We start from the raw sequence: 16,080 nt of genomic DNA, 5'->3' as shown, positions 1-16,080 counted from the left end.
TTGTTTGTATGAAAGAATGAGAGGGGTAAGGAGGGAGTGATTCTGTGGGGGAAGAATGATGAACATTCAGTGATTTCAACTTCTTGTGCATTATGATACAAGAAATAATAACTTCACTTTCAACTTGGGCAGAAAGCCACACCAACATTTGTAATAAAATTAATCATTCAAATATAGATGGCAGTGCAGGATGTGCAGCCCAGTGCCCAGTCTCTCACATAGGAAACATACAGGGTGACAATTATTGAACTACATGAAAAAAAATCGTAAATTAGTTGCAAACCATGGCATTCACACACTCTATTCAATATGTAAACACACTGCAGGTATTCAGACTTAGGTTATGATATCTTTAATACGCATCTGTCATTGGCAATGATGTGGCACAAACAGACAGCAAAATTCTGCATGACCCACTAAAGTGTCGGAGCTTCGATGCTGTCAGTGACTCCCCAAGTGGCTATTTTCAGCCTGCAATGGTTTTGGGATTGCTGCTGTACATCTTTTCTTTAATATGGCCACACAAAAGCGACTCAGATCTGTTCAGATTAGGACCAGGGATATTTGAGAATTCCAGGAATGTTTATTTTATTTTTCCATTAAATTTTTTGTAATTTTGATTGCTACGTATGGATACGCTAATAAAAAATTACTTTAGCCCTCCACTGCAGAATAATAGTGCAGCAATAAAACATAAACGAGGGAATGTTGCCAAAATCTATAGTTGCAAAGAAAATGGGCGTTCACCACAACAAAACCAGTGTACACACAAACATCTTCCGACAGTAATGTTAAAGATTCTGCAATACTTCGTGGAAAGAAAATGCTTTCAGTATGTCTTATTACTGGGCCATTTTGATGAGTGACGTCACAACTGGTTACTTTTCTAATGGACGCAGGGAAATATTGCGAATGCTGGATTCAGAAGCATTACTTTGAAAGTAAGTTTCCTTTTATGCATGATGATGATACGTGTCAGAATTTTTGATGAATTTCTTAAACCATGGAACATTAGATTCTCATTCAAAACTTAATGCTGAGGACCAGGTATGCGCATTATTTTAGGCGTAGAAGACCAGCCATTTATGCCCTAATTTTATATTTTGGTGGCACACTTGCTTTTCATATATGTTGAGAAGGTAATACGCACAAAAATGACCTGGTTTCGAGGTTAGTCTCTCATATTTATTTTTGTTCTTTCATTGATTACAGTTTATGCTATAATGCTGGCAAAAAGTGTAGTTGTCTTTAAAAAAAAAATTGTGAAGTAAGTTCTTGAGCGATTTCACATGTAACTGGCTTTACTATGAAAAAAGTCAAAAGTTGTCTACAGAATATTATTCTGCTAGGTAACCCAAAAAGTGTCCAGGGCACGTCAGTCAGAAATACTCAGCTGCTGCAATTAAAGCTGGTGCTCTTAGTCCCGCCTAACAACACTCTCGGAGAAAACAGCACCAACTTTCCGAATGTCAGTATTATGTATGAAAACTTAGCTTTTCTTTTGGTTGTACTGATGTGTATTAATTTAAACCATTAAATTTTTCTGTTTGTGTGTTTGCACGGCCTAAAATTCATGTTGTTATTAGCTGACATCATCATGTTTCGTATGATCTTAATGTCTGCTGTCACTGGCTGGCAATATCATGTGACATGAGCAATACTTGGCCAACAAAACCACAACACAATGTTGATTTTAGCGATTTGGAAGTACTGTGGTGTAATTGGTGAAATTTGTGTTAATACTTTCATGATACGAAAATAAGTTGTTTATATGTTTCTACGCATCGAGGAAATGTTTCGTTCTTTGCTAGGTTGAGATTCCTAAAGTGCCAGAAAGTTCTATATCTGTTCACAAATTCATCACCATTCAAAGGATTGTAGGGAAACAGTATCATTTTTTAACATTGAAAAATGTACTTCCACCTGGTAAATAGTTCATTTTCACCCTAGAAAGTGTTATTAACTGGGAAATATGGGAATTTTTTTTCTTGTCCGGGTATACACCCAGTTAATGTTTTTGCCTTCCATATGAAATGAAATGATGTGGCTATTGAGAAAAAACGCCATGCAGTGGTGGTACAGTTGTTTTATCAGAACAGCACTGCATTGCAGGAATATAATTGAAATAAATGCCTGAGAAACGACCCCATGTCAATAAATGTAATAAAGAATACGATCAAGAAAATTGAAGGAAGAGGTGAATTGAGTGGTGCAGCAGATTCCAACAGCAGCTGTTGAAGTAGCTTTTAGCTGCAGCTGACCATGCAGCAGATGCCTCAACTTCTGCAGTAAGTGCTAGAGTTGTAACAGGATATCTCTCTCTCTCTCTCTCTCTCTCTCTCTCTCTCTCTCTCTCTCTCTCTCACTCACACAGTGTGTCTCTGACTGTGTGTCCCCCAAATCAAAAGTTCAACAGATTTTGTGGCACATTTTACACTAGTATCTCTATGAGCTGCTAAAGAAGCCCCAGGATAGGCTACAACACTTTCATTTTGCCTTCATTTTTGGCATGCATGGAAGTAAGTGACTTTTGGCTGGGGAATATTCTTTGGGTGGACAAGGCATATTTTACTGTGCATGGGGCTGTGAATGCACACAACTGCCGCATATGGAGCTGTCCTCCCAAACGTGCAGGAGCATCCACTGCACTCAGCTTATGTGACAGTGTGGTGTAGTTTCACAAGTGCCTTCATTCTCAGTCAGTGTTCCTTCGAGATGACATCTCGTGGGCCTGTTAGGTGTACATTGACGTGTGAACTTCAGAAGAAATTTGTTATGCAACTCGTGATTCAACATTTCAAGAACACGCTAGTCTCTGCACCATTATTTTGATGTGAGATGGTGTTACATGATAATTCACTTGTCATGTGAAAGATAGGTATTGCAAAGCCTTTGGTATCAATTGCATTATATCTAGGCAATTTCAAAATGTGTGGTCTTCGAGAGCCCTCTACCTAAATTAATGTGACAAGTGGGTATTGAGATATTTGAAGGATTTATCAGGGATATATCCAGACTAATCCTGATCAGAAGGATATCGTATGACGACAATCAATCTGATTACACTGGATATGCTGTAAGCAACTGTAACCATGTCATGTTACAGATACAGCATGTTGCTGGGTCAGTAGACCATTTTGAACATGCAACTTCTTACCATATCCTAATAAATGTAACAGAACCATTGTTATCATTTTACTCATCGTTTCTTCCCTTTTTCTTGACCTGTCACCTCATTCTGACAGCTTGTAGCGCCATATTTTCACCTGGTGGCAGAAAGTGAGAAATTATTTTTCAGGGTACTCAGTGAGGACACCAGTTAATGAACATCCTACAGTGAAACTTCCTGGCAGATTAAAACTGTGTGCCCGACCGAGACTCGAACTCTGGACTAGTGCACACTCTGCTGCAGAGTGAAAATCTCATTCTGGAACATCCAACAATGTTACAGCATTCTGCAAAATAGAGCGCCCCCACTGCAGCACCTGGAACACAGTCAGTTTTATTATAAGCACTTGGAAGGTCTAGGATCAACATCTTGTTATGAAAGCAGGGTGCTACTCAGACAATTTGACCCTCAGTAAATTCTTGAAGAGATACCATGCTCGTTCTATTTTGGCTACTTAGCAGGGGTTTCTATCAACAGTTTGTATTTATTGCAGCATAATACTTTCGGTGACTTCTGTCAGTATCTTGTACAAGATGCAGTGTATGCCATGTCCTTCTGACCATTGAAACCAGCGTGAACAGACCTATTATTCTACCCAAGTTTTGACAGTAAGTGAACCATATTTCAATGTATATTTTGGATAAATGATTTATGAAGTTTTGGATGGCAGTGGTATTCATTAACACGTTCGCTGCGGTCGCCAGTGCGAGCCGCTAACGCGCGAGGCGGACGCTTGTAAGCGCACGTGCGCTGAGAGCTGAAATCATAGCCCTGCGAAACCTGTAAGTTTGTGGCGAATAAACTAGATGCCGCCAGCTGATTCGTTTGGAGTTCGTACGCTGGCTACCAGAGGCGCAGCGTTCCACTCAGTCAAAACAGTTCGGGGCTAGCTGCCAGGAGCGCTGCAATCACTTCTCTTTGCAGCCGCACGGCCTTCTATGATTTTTATTTCGAGGAAATAACTTTACATAGTTACCGACTTAGCTCGCCACTGTATCTTTTCATAATTCTTATGGATGAATAAAACTTTGTTCTGCAAGGGAAGTCAGCAGTTTCAAGTTATAATAAGATACTGCTGGAATTTATATTTCGTAATCCATACCTGGCTGAATACAAATTATGAACACGCCTAAATTTTGATCGCAAGACTAATGTCTAGTTTTGCGACAAATTCATGTTGTGCACGAACGTAATATTGGCAACGAATATAACGTCTGCGGAAGAGGTGCTAGATATAGAAATACAAGTACACTTTAGCTGCATGCCGATCATGTGATAAATGCTGCCTGCTGTCTGTCGCTTATAAGCGTTACATGCATTTATTGCAAACAATTCTAACAAAGCCCCTTATTTATTTATTGTATTGCTAACTGGACAGAAAATGCAATTCACACAAGTGACAAATCCACTCCATTGAAAAAGAATTAGTCGGAAAACACCAAAAGATTTATAAAACGAAGAAAAAGAAACAGGACTCGTCTGCAATGTGGTGCTATGGAAACCCAATCACAAATATATACATATTATAAAAATGACTGTATGTGTATGTATGTATGTTCCACATCTCCTCCTACTGGACCGATTTCAACGAAACGTGGTACACATATTCCTATTATCGGAAAACTATCACTGTAGGGGTAAGAACCACATACGTCAGGAGATATGACGTCATGAACAATGTAGTTCGTCAAAAACGGCCGCATCATGTGACGATATTCCACATCTGCTCCTAAACTAGTACACCGATTTCAATCAAATTTGGTACAAATCTTCTCTAAGGTAATGAATCATTTGCTATGGTAGCAAAAACTACTTACGATATATAGTTCAGGAGATATGACGTCATAAACAATTCTGTTCTTGAATAACCGCAACATCAGGTTTGTGATTTCTATTTATTATGTCATTACTACTAAAGCTGTTCGCGAAGAATTTTGCAGAGGATATGCATATATACCACTAAATGTAGCTTTGAAATTATATCGTAGTATGACACGTAGTACAGGAGATATGACGTCAAAACTATGAAACTCACGAAAATCCGTCCCACTATGCATGTGGTTGTAATGTATTACGTCTGTAATACCAACTTCATTCGCACCTCATTTTGCAGTTTCCTAATATTCTTCCCGGGGAACATGGAAAATTATATTCTTGTGGGACACATAGTACAGGAAATATTATGTCATGAAGATTGACCTGTGTGAAAACGGAACTGAGATGAATGGAAAATAGATAGCGATAGAACAGGAGGCGATGGACAGAGAGAGAAGAAGCAGATGGACTAAAATAAGACAGGAATGAATACACACCCGGGCAACGCCGGGCACTGCAGCTAGTAACAAATAAGTTTTCAAGGTGTAGAGGTGATGTTTTTATAGCAAACCACAAATAAGTCCACATACGGTACTGTACAGAAACATCATATTCTGAGCAACCAATGTAACTATATTTACATGGCTATCAAATAAAACAAACACTTTACAAATCAAACACAAACAGATCTTCCTCTGTAGATACGACGTCCCATTACATTATGGATGTGTAATTGTGCAGCAGTTCAAACAGAATCCAGGTTGGTTTGGACACGTTATACACACGTATGGTGTATCCGAACGCTTGCCCCGTGCCGCGCACGTTTTACATCGCTTCCGCATAACTTGCTTCGTCCCTTCCGTTGCGTCCCGCTTTTGCACAACATGTGTGTCTTTACATTTGTTACACACACCTTTTGTAACGTCCATTGGTGGAAGTAGTCCCTTTATTATTTGTATTCTATAATCATACAAAGTCATATTATGCCCTGAGTATTTATTATATAGGTAATGTGCATTGAACATTAGCATGTCAACTACATGGAAGAATAGTTTCTTTGGCCAGCGGATTGTCTTTCGTTCACATAAATAATAAGACAACATCTGGTCCTGCCTATCGGTCCCAGACATACAACTATTATATCTGATAATTGGCAGTGGTTTCGCGACTATTTGCTGGCGTGCATTCTGCACACGTTCCATTGTATTGGGGTATTCTGTGGAAATATAGGAGACCTCTCGTCTATCCTTCCATTTGCCGATCATTACCCCGTCCGAATATCGTGCTATGGTGTCCCCTTTCCCCAGCTTGGCGCATACCACGTCTTTAGGGGTATTTTTCCTAATTACCCTTAGTGTCCCGGTGCAATGTGTTTTTGCAATCAACAGGGTTTTAGCTAAGGCAAAGCTGTTGTAAAAATTGTCCATGTAAATGTGATGGCCAACATTCACCTTCTCTTCTAACAAATGCAATACTATCTTTTCAGCATGCCCTTTTCCCCCCATATCACCACGCATCCCCGTGTACACAGCGCATTTATTGATGAAGCCGTCTGGGTTATTTAGCATGTACAATTTGATGCCATACTTATTTCTTTTGTTTTTTATGTATTGTCTAAATGACAATCGTCCCCTCCAAAGAATCATTGATTCATCTAAAGAGAGATCCCTACCTGGATAATACACATTACACATTTTGTTGTTGAAATAATTCAATATAGGGCGTATCTTATACAGTCGATCATTTGGTTTCGGTTCGCCTGACTCTGGATTTTTTGCAAAATGCAATGCGCGTAAGATAAGCAAATATCTGTCTCTGCTCATACTCATCGTTATTCCTTTATTTTCGAACAGCGGATCCCTCTTCCAGTAGTCTTGTAGTCGGGCACATTTGACATTACCCATATGTAATGAAATCCCCAGGAAGACAAGTATTTCTTCTATACTTACGGGTTTCCAATTACTAATTCTAGAGCCCTCTTGTGTATTTGCGCTCGCAAATATATTCCGTGCGTTATCATTTGTTTCGTCAACTATGAGCTGCAGTATGTCATCTGTAACCAGTAGCCTAAAGAAATCCATTGGCGTATTGCCAGCAGGCTTCATCAGCAAACATTCTGCTTTCGTAAACGGGTGATACTGCATCCCATGTGGTTCTTCATGCCACGTAACACCTGGTTTGCTTACCTCTGCGAGCGCTGGTTCTTTATCGTCGGCGATTTCCTCATCATCGTCGCCCGTATCGTCCGATTCCGAACTGTCACGAAACATACTGGACAGTTCTGCTTCCACACTGTCATCACTGTGGTCTGTTTCTGCAGTCTCCAAATGCCAGTCACCCTCATCTGGTTCGTCCTCTCTGAACTCTACATCACTATCTTCTAACACACGTAGTAACTCATGGTCAGTATATTGGTCACTCTTCCTACACTTTTTCGCGTTCGAAGGCCCTGGTGTCGGTTCATTCGCCGCCATTGCAAACAATGCACAACACAGACGACAAAAAACGAAAACACACAACTGCAGACAGGAACACGTTACGTGATATGTCGTTGGTTACTTGAACTAACACGAGTGCACAGCCGAACAAACTAAACTGAGAACTCTGCTAGTGAACGCGCCGCTTATATGCGTCAGCCGCAGCGAACATGTTGACGGCGTAGCGTAATGGTCAAGCGCATTGCTCACGAAACAGTCGACCTGGAATCAATCCCAGGTGCTTCCTAATTTTTTTCAATTGTTTTCATTCTTATTTTCCTTGGTTTCGTCAGATTTTTCAACTATTTACCGTAGAATTTAAATACATTCAAGTAGTATATTTATATAACTAGGCGAAAGTTTTAATGAAAATAAAGATTTTAAAGATTCTTGTGATTACGTGCGCTACTTTTTATTCATTACGACAGTAGAAGTTTTGCCATTTTTATGGTGACATATCATAGAAACATGTGAAACATATATGTTTCACTCTAGGCACATTTTATGAAGGCATTGTTTGAGCAGTTACATTTCTCTGCAACATGCTTCATTGGAAAGCACACTTAATTCAAGTTTTAAAACTAAGGTGTTTCCTCTAATAGTTTGGATGCAAACCAAGCGTACTAGATCATAGGGGTGTCCACAAGAGCACTGAATTGATGCAGCACGGTCGAATGTATTTTAATTGCATCTTCTCTTGATGATACCTCTCGCTGTTGTTGGAGTTATTCAGGGGCACTTTGTAATCTTTTAATTAGATTTTTGACTTGACGATAGAAATATACATCTACCGTAAATAACCGAACACTCTGAAGATACGAAGTAAAATAAAAATGAGAAAAAAAAATCAGGACGGACCTGGGATTGATCCCAAGTCGCCTGTTTCGTGAGCAATGCGCTTGACTATTACTCTACGCCAATAACGACGAACAGAGCGCTAAATAGGGTATAGCCTCCTATAGTGCTATCGGAACAACTTTCGAGAGCATGTTATCCTTTCCTATAGCCAACTCAGGCGAAATATTTCGGGCACGTTATGTGGAGTCCCACCTCTTTCTAGAAACAATTCGGACGAAATCGGCGTGTCCCAGTTGGCGACCTCCCCTAGTGAGAACTCAGCTAGCGAGCGCACCGCTTATAAGTGTTACCCGCACTGGCTTGCTGATGGCGGCAACGCTTATGAGCGTCAGCCGCTCTGGCGTGTTGATCGCGGAAACGCTTATGAGCGTCAGCCGCTCTGGCGTGTTGATCGCGGAAACGCTTATAAGCGTCAGCCGCAGCGAACGTGTTAACATAACATGATAGAAATTGGTGATACAACTTCATGACGGACTGGATGATGCTGCTGATGATGATTATGATGATAGCAGGGGACATAGTCTTATCACCATGATTCCTGATTTTATGGTAGGGGAAACTCTTCCAAATGGAGAAATGCACAACCCAAGCAATGTGTGCACAAGGCAATACAATATTGCTTTGCAGGTTCCTGGCCTGTGACTTAGGGGTAATGTGCTGGGTAGGAATTGAGACATTGAACAAGGAATCAGGTGTACATTTCCCTCAAGGTATTTTAGATGAGATTCAACAGTGATGAAACAAAATTTTGACACTATGAAAATATTCAGAAGAACATAACTTTTGTGCTTGTTGTTGATGTCTCTGAGATAAAAGCTTACATTGATAAAATTTCCTTACTAGGGGAACCAGATGTAATACTTTTCATGGTACTGTAAGAAACTGGTTTTCTTCATAATGACAGACTCGAGATAACAAAGGAAGGTATACAGTAGAGGTAACAGATACAGTGTCAAAACTTTTAACAAATGTAGTGTAAACCATCAGCAGTGTTACTGTCCAGGCTGTAATATTTTTGTTGATAATATACTTGTTCACTTTCACCATCACAGCATGAATAGCTTACAGATGCACCTGTCACGAAAATTGTTGTGGGGTAACGATAAGGATATGACACACACTAGTACCCAGTATCTATACAATGCTTACATGGAGATGTCTAAAATACTTTATAAGTAATTAACATCAAAATTGATTTCTCATTGAAGTTTTCCAGAAATTCTGTTCCTCGTCCTTGATTGTTAATCAAAGTCTGGCATACCATACAAATTTTAATTGTAACTTTTATTTCCAGTGCTTTGAGAATCATAGAAAAGTATTTATTTGAAACGTGACTTGGATAATTCTTCGATTTTCTTCATTATCAATATTCAGTTACTTCACTTCAATGTGTGTGAAAACACATGCTGTAACTAGTTCAGTTAAAAAAACTTGTTAAATTCTGGAATCTGACATACAGCATGATACCAGTTATGTAAAAAAATCGTATGATGCCAGTTACAGCTTAAAAACACTCGAAATTTGCCAGTTACCATACTAAACAAAACTATACATCTAACACAAAAAAAGTCAAGAGTTACAATCAGAACAGAAGGAAATTACTGGAGCATGCTTGCCCACAGTATTTTGTAATCTTTCATATGCAACATGCTGCACATACTGGGGACCTGAAAGGCATCACACATTTCTGTTCTGTGAGAAAGGGTTTAATTGCAGATGTAATCATGGGACCCAGATACTACGGGGGTTGCTCATGCATCAGCTGTTATCACTGGCACTCAGTATGATGTCTCCTGCACTGTGGCTAATGGGTTATGTGGCCATTTATACCAGTGTCTTTCTGTCAATGGTGTTCTGCAATGCGAGGTGACCACATGCTGGAAAGAGGTAAAAGTTTTTTTAAAAAAAAAGATCGCTGCAAATGTACTGGAAAAATTACACTCACTTCCAACTTTCCAGGCAATATTTCCATTTGCTTAAGGCTCCATATAAGTTGCAGTACCAAAAACACAGTCTTTGATTGAAACCATCTGTAAGTGTAACATTCAAATTCATTCATCAGTATGCAAATTTTTTTACCTTAAATGATGTGATATTGATACTTGTTCATGAACAGTTTTTATCTAGATGATAGACAACCATAGTAGATACCCAATAAAAATATTGGACCTTTCACTAGTTCTTGACTCAATGGGAATCAAACAAAAAAAAATTCTGTTTTACTAGGTGAAAGAGATTTCTCATTTCCAAAAGTGGAAGTGTTTCCAAAACAAAGATAAGGCACTTCCGGAGCTGTTATGATGGAAGAGGGCATTAAAAATTATTTCTCATTATTACTTTTAATTAAATCTGAAATACCTTGAACATAAGAATTCTGAATTAAACATCTAACAAACATTTTTTGATACATTTAATAAACTGGTGTAGACTATTAACTTCTTTCGCCATATTTTAAAAATATTGTAATACTCCAAAGTGAATTATTTTAATTCTCATCTAAAAACTCCCAATTCAAATCAGTGACTCAGATTAATCGTTATTGAATTTCCTATGGTTATTTTCTTTTTAAACCAATTTTACTTCATCAGTTCTTTCCTTCTGGTAGAATATTTTAATTTTAAATTAGTAACTGTTATTGAAAATGTAATTTCTTATGCATTATTGTGACATGTGGCCTATAGTCCTGAATTTATGGACACTTAAATATTGTTCCCATTTTGTATATTTATCACTCTACTCCTCACTCTTCAGGTTGATTCATAGTACTGGTGGGAGCTGTGGCACATCATGTGAAGAAACTTGTCACCATGGACGGGTCCTGGATGACTGGGAGATAGACAGAGAGAAGTCACCACGCGAGTTTGGTAGACATAAAGAAGGGATTATGGATAAGGAATGCTCAGTTGCCACCATATATGACTGCAGTATGAGGGAAAAGGAATTTCATGTATATAGCTGTAACTTCTGTCTACAGAGCTTTCCTTCAAAATACAGACTCATAATGCATGTGTTTATGCACATTGATGGCATGCAGCCGCCTTTGTATGTTTGTAAGTGGTGTGGTGAGGTATTTCACAGTAATGTAAGCTTGAAAAAACATTTGAGAATGAGTGAGAATTATAAAGACTTAACTGCTGCCAATCATGAAAAATATGGCTTTAGTGATAAGCATCAAAGCGGTATCTTCTCAGATAGAGTGTCAGAAGTTCCTGTCACAGAACACAATGAGCTATCTTCATATAAGGAAACTTGGAAAGCTTCAAACAGGTCCTCTAATGACATATGTAACACACATATGACACATGATATGGAGACAACAAATCATTATGGAAATTTATCTACAGCTGTTAATGTCGGTGCCCAGGCTGTTCTGCTTACTGCGAGCAGACCCCACAAATGCGGTATTTGTGGTAAGTCTTTTCCTGTGTCAGGTAGGCTCAAGAGACATGAATTAATTCACACTGGAAAGAAACCTCACAAATGCGATATTTGTGACAAATCGTTTGCCCGGTCATCTAGTCTCAAGACACACAAATTTATCCACAATGGAAAGAAACCTCACAAATGCGATATTTGTGACAAATCTTTTGTCCTGTCATCTAGTCTCAAGAGACACAAATTAATCCACACTGGAAAGAAACCTCACAAATGCGATATTTGTGACAAATCGTTTGTCCTGTCACTTACTCTGAAGACACACAAATTAATCCACACTGGAAAGAAACCTCACAAATGTGAGATTTGTGGCAAATCTTTTGCTGTGTCAGGTAGTCTCAAGAGACACGAATTAATCCACACTGGAAAGAAACGTCACAAATGTGAGATTTGTGGGAAATCTTTTGCTATGTCAGACAATTTCAAGAGACATGAATTAATTCACACTGGAAAGAAAATGCACAAATGTGATATTTGTGGCAAATCGTTTGCCCTGTCATTTAGTCTGAAGACACACAAATTAATCCACACTGGAAAGAAACCTCACAAATGTGAGATTTGTGACAAATCGTTTGCCGTCTCACGTCGTCTCAAGAAACACAGTTTAATCCACACTGGAGAGAAACCTCACAAATGTGAGATTTGTGGGAAATCTTTTACTATGTCAGACAATCTCAAGAGACATGAATTAATTCACACTGGAAGGAAACTGCACAAATGTGATATTTGTGGCAAATCTTGTACTGTGCCAAGTAGTCTCAAGACACATCAATTAATCCACACTAGAATGAAACCGCACAAATTTGATATTTGTGGCAAATCTTTTGCTGTTTAGATGGTCTCAAGAGACACAAATTAATCCACACTGGCAAATGTGATATTTGTGACAAATCGTTTGCCCTGTCAGGTAGTCTGAAGACACATGAATTAATTCACACTGGAAAGAAACCGAACAAATGCGATATTTGTGGCAAAGCCATTGCTCTGTTAGGTAATCTCAAGAGACACATTGATTCACACAGGAATGAAACGTCAGAGATGTGATATTTGTGCTCTATCGTTTGCCTAGTCAGCCTATCTCAAGGCAGATACATTAATTCACACTAGAATGAAACCTCACAAATGTTATATCTGTGGCAGAAGTTTCAGTCAATTGGGTACTCTCAAGACTCGTGCATTACTTCACATCAGAAAGCAAGTGCAGGTTAGTGTTAGTTTAAACAAACGGATTTCTCTGGTTGCTGCTCTCAAGGCCTATAAAATAATGGATGTAGCAGGGAGACAATAAATTGTAATGACTGTGAAATAACATTAAAATGTGGTAGAATTCTGAAAAACTGTGCAACAATGTGAACTACAGTGTGGTAGCAGATAATGTTACAATATGAAAATCCATATCTGTAGCTTAAGATGTCAAGAAATTGTATTACTGTATACTCCAGAAATATGAATCAAATGTGTTTTTGTCATTAACAGTGCTTTTTTTCCTATCGATTTTGAGACAAGAAGATTGTGAATTGTGATATACACTCCTGGAAATTGAAATAAGAACACCGTGAATTCATTGTCCCAGGAAGGGGAAACTTTATTGACACATTCCTGGGGTCAGATACATCACATGATCACATTGACAGAACCACAGGCACATAGACACAGGCAACAGAGCATGCACAATGTCGGCACTAGTACAGTGTATATCCACCTTTCGCAGCAATGCAGGCTGCTATTCTCCCATGGAGACGATCGTAGAGATGCTGGATGTAGTCCTGTGGAACGGCTTGCCATGCCATTTCCACCTGGCGCCTCAGTTGGACCAGCGTTCGTGCTGGACGTGCAGACCGCGTGAGACGACGCTTCATCCAGTCCCAAACATGCTCAATGGGGGACAGATCCGGAGATCTTGCTGGCCAGGGTAGTTGACTTACACCTTCTAGAGCACGATGGGTGGCACGGGATACATGCGGACGTGCATTGTCCTGTTGGAACAGCAAGTTCCCTTGCCGGTCTAGGAATGGTAGAACGATGGGTTCGATGACGGTTTGGATGTACCGTGCACTATTCAGTGTCCCCTCGACGGTCACCAGTGGTGTACGGCCAGTGTAGGAGATCGCTCCCCACACCATGATGCCGGGTGTTGGCCCTGTGTGCCTCGGTCATATGCAGTCCTGATTGTGGCGCTCACCTGCACGGCGCCAAACATGCATACGACCATCATTGGCACCAAGGCAGAAGCGACTCTCATCGCTGAAGACGACACGTCTCCATTCGTCCCTCCATTCACGCCTGTCGCGACACCACTGGAGGCGGGCTGCACGATGTTGGGGCGTGAGCGGAAGACGGCCTAACGGTGTGCGGGACCGTAGCCCAGCTTCATGGAGACGGTTGCCCCTGGAGCAACAGTGTCCCTAATTTTCTGGGACGTGGCGGTGCGGTCCCCTACGGCACTGCGTAGGATCTTACGGTCTTGGCATGCATCCGTGCGTCGCTGCGGTCCAGTCCCAGGTCGACGGGCACGTGCACCTTCCGCCGACCACTGGCGACAACATCGATGTACTGTGGAGACCTCACGCCCCACGTGTTGAGCAATTCGGCGGTACGTCCACCCGGCCTCCTGCATGCCCACTATATGCCCTCGCTGAAAGTCCGACAACTGCACATACGGTTCACGTCCATGCTGTTGCGGCATGCTACCAGTGTTAAAGACTGCGATGGAGCTCCGTATGCCACGGCAAACTGGCTGACACTGACGGCGGCGGTGCACAAATGCTGCGCAGCTAGCGCCATTCGACGGCCAATACCGCGGTTTCTGGTGTGTCTGCTGTGCCGTGCGTGTGATCATTGCTTGTACAGCCCTCTCGCAGTGTCCGGAGCAAGTATGGTGGGTCTGACACACCGGTGTCAATGTGTTCTTTTTTCCATTTCCAGGAGTGTATTCTTCACCTCTGTCAGTAATCCTGTGTACCATGCAATTTTCAGTATAAGGCCAGGGAAATGTGATGAGTTCAGCTTATTATTCCAAACATAGTCATCATGTGGTTCTTGTAACTTTGCATTTTAGGAAGTGACAGAAAGAATATATTCATGTCACTTCACTCAGGCTTGTAAATGCAACACTGGAGGAACTTGATTATGGCAATTATTTTACTCTGGAATGTTTTTCAGGAGATTTGCTGTGTGTGTCATTAATAGTGTGTACATTCATTTTCTGTTAGTATTAATCCTGCACCAGTAAACGTAACAAATACATCAACCTGCTTAATAGCATGTTTGTCCCCCTTTGGAAAACAATGCAATAACAATTCAACATGATATAGACTTGACAAGCCGTTTACACATTTTTGAAAGTATGTTGCACCAAATGGCTATACAGTTGCATTTCACAGGTTCCCATCAGGTAAGTGGTGCGGCCGTGACATCAGTGTCAACTACCATGCTATTCAGACCACTGTGGAGTGATTCTGGATATATCACGTGGACAGTTATCCTTCTGAAAAATGCCTCCCTTGCCCACTGCAGTTGGAATTGAAAATTTTGGTGGATCAGTATGGGAACATACAGTGACATGGAACACCACATTCAACAATTTGTAGTGAATTGTGTGTTCCAAAACGTGTATGGCTACTCCAGCATTGTTTTCTGTCATCAGATATTCCACATATTGCCACGTGCCCAACTTTACAGAGCAGGCAAGGCTCTGACATCCATGATTTGTGATGTATAGATGTACTAAATATTTTCTTAAGGTTATGGGTTTATCATCTTTCAGCTACTTTCCACAGATGTCTACAACAGTACCACAGAAACAGCCAACTAGCTTCACCACATTTGAGGCACAAGTTCCCAACTGCAGTGCCACAACAACATGCCCTTTGCTAAAGTAACTTATGTCATTGGATTTACACATTCGCAACACATCTCATTGGTAGAATAATTCCTTGTTAATCTCGGTTCTGCTTATATACTTGTATCCTGCTTACTGCATCATGTGCTTAGAACATGTGGCATTCAGTGTCCTGATGGGCAGTGTTCATGACATTTTTGCTCATCAGTGCATCTTCATGTAAGTGGGTCAGATGCGAAAATGTGTAATCTAACATATCCAACTTGCTTGGTTGCCGTTTACACCAGTGCACAGAAGCTATTTTTTTTGGAAACATTTTGGTGTTTCACAAAGCTGTGTGCATGACTCTTAATTATCTGTTCAGCATTTAATACTGCATAAGTTCTATGCAAAATGAAATAGGTAAACAAACATTATGTGTTAAAGTTCGATTCCAGTTATTTGTATACACAAGGACAACAAGCTCAGAACATGAGTACTAAATA

General features: G+C 40.3%; 1 protein-coding gene across 4 annotated transcripts in view; it reads left to right on the top strand.

The window, feature by feature from the left end:
- LOC124554090 (zinc finger protein 708-like) overlaps positions 1-13,190 on the top strand; it is a 119,869-nt gene extending 106,679 nt beyond the window's left edge. For all 4 annotated transcript variants that reach the window (XM_047128142.1, XM_047128140.1, XM_047128141.1 and 1 more), the window contains one exon: positions 11,071-13,190. In XM_047128142.1, coding sequence (XP_046984098.1) covers positions 11,071-12,589 — 1,519 coding nt within the window. In that variant the 3' untranslated portion in view covers positions 12,590-13,190. The remainder of the gene's footprint in view (positions 1-11,070) is intronic.
- The last annotated feature ends 2,890 nt before the right edge of the window (positions 13,191-16,080 follow it).

Source organism: Schistocerca americana, chromosome 11 (assembly GCF_021461395.2).
Source record: "Schistocerca americana isolate TAMUIC-IGC-003095 chromosome 11, iqSchAmer2.1, whole genome shotgun sequence".
NCBI classification, from domain to species: domain Eukaryota; kingdom Metazoa; phylum Arthropoda; class Insecta; order Orthoptera; family Acrididae; genus Schistocerca; species Schistocerca americana.
The sequence above is the reverse complement of the archived record's forward strand: the minus strand, read 5'-3'. Positions and strand labels throughout refer to the sequence as shown.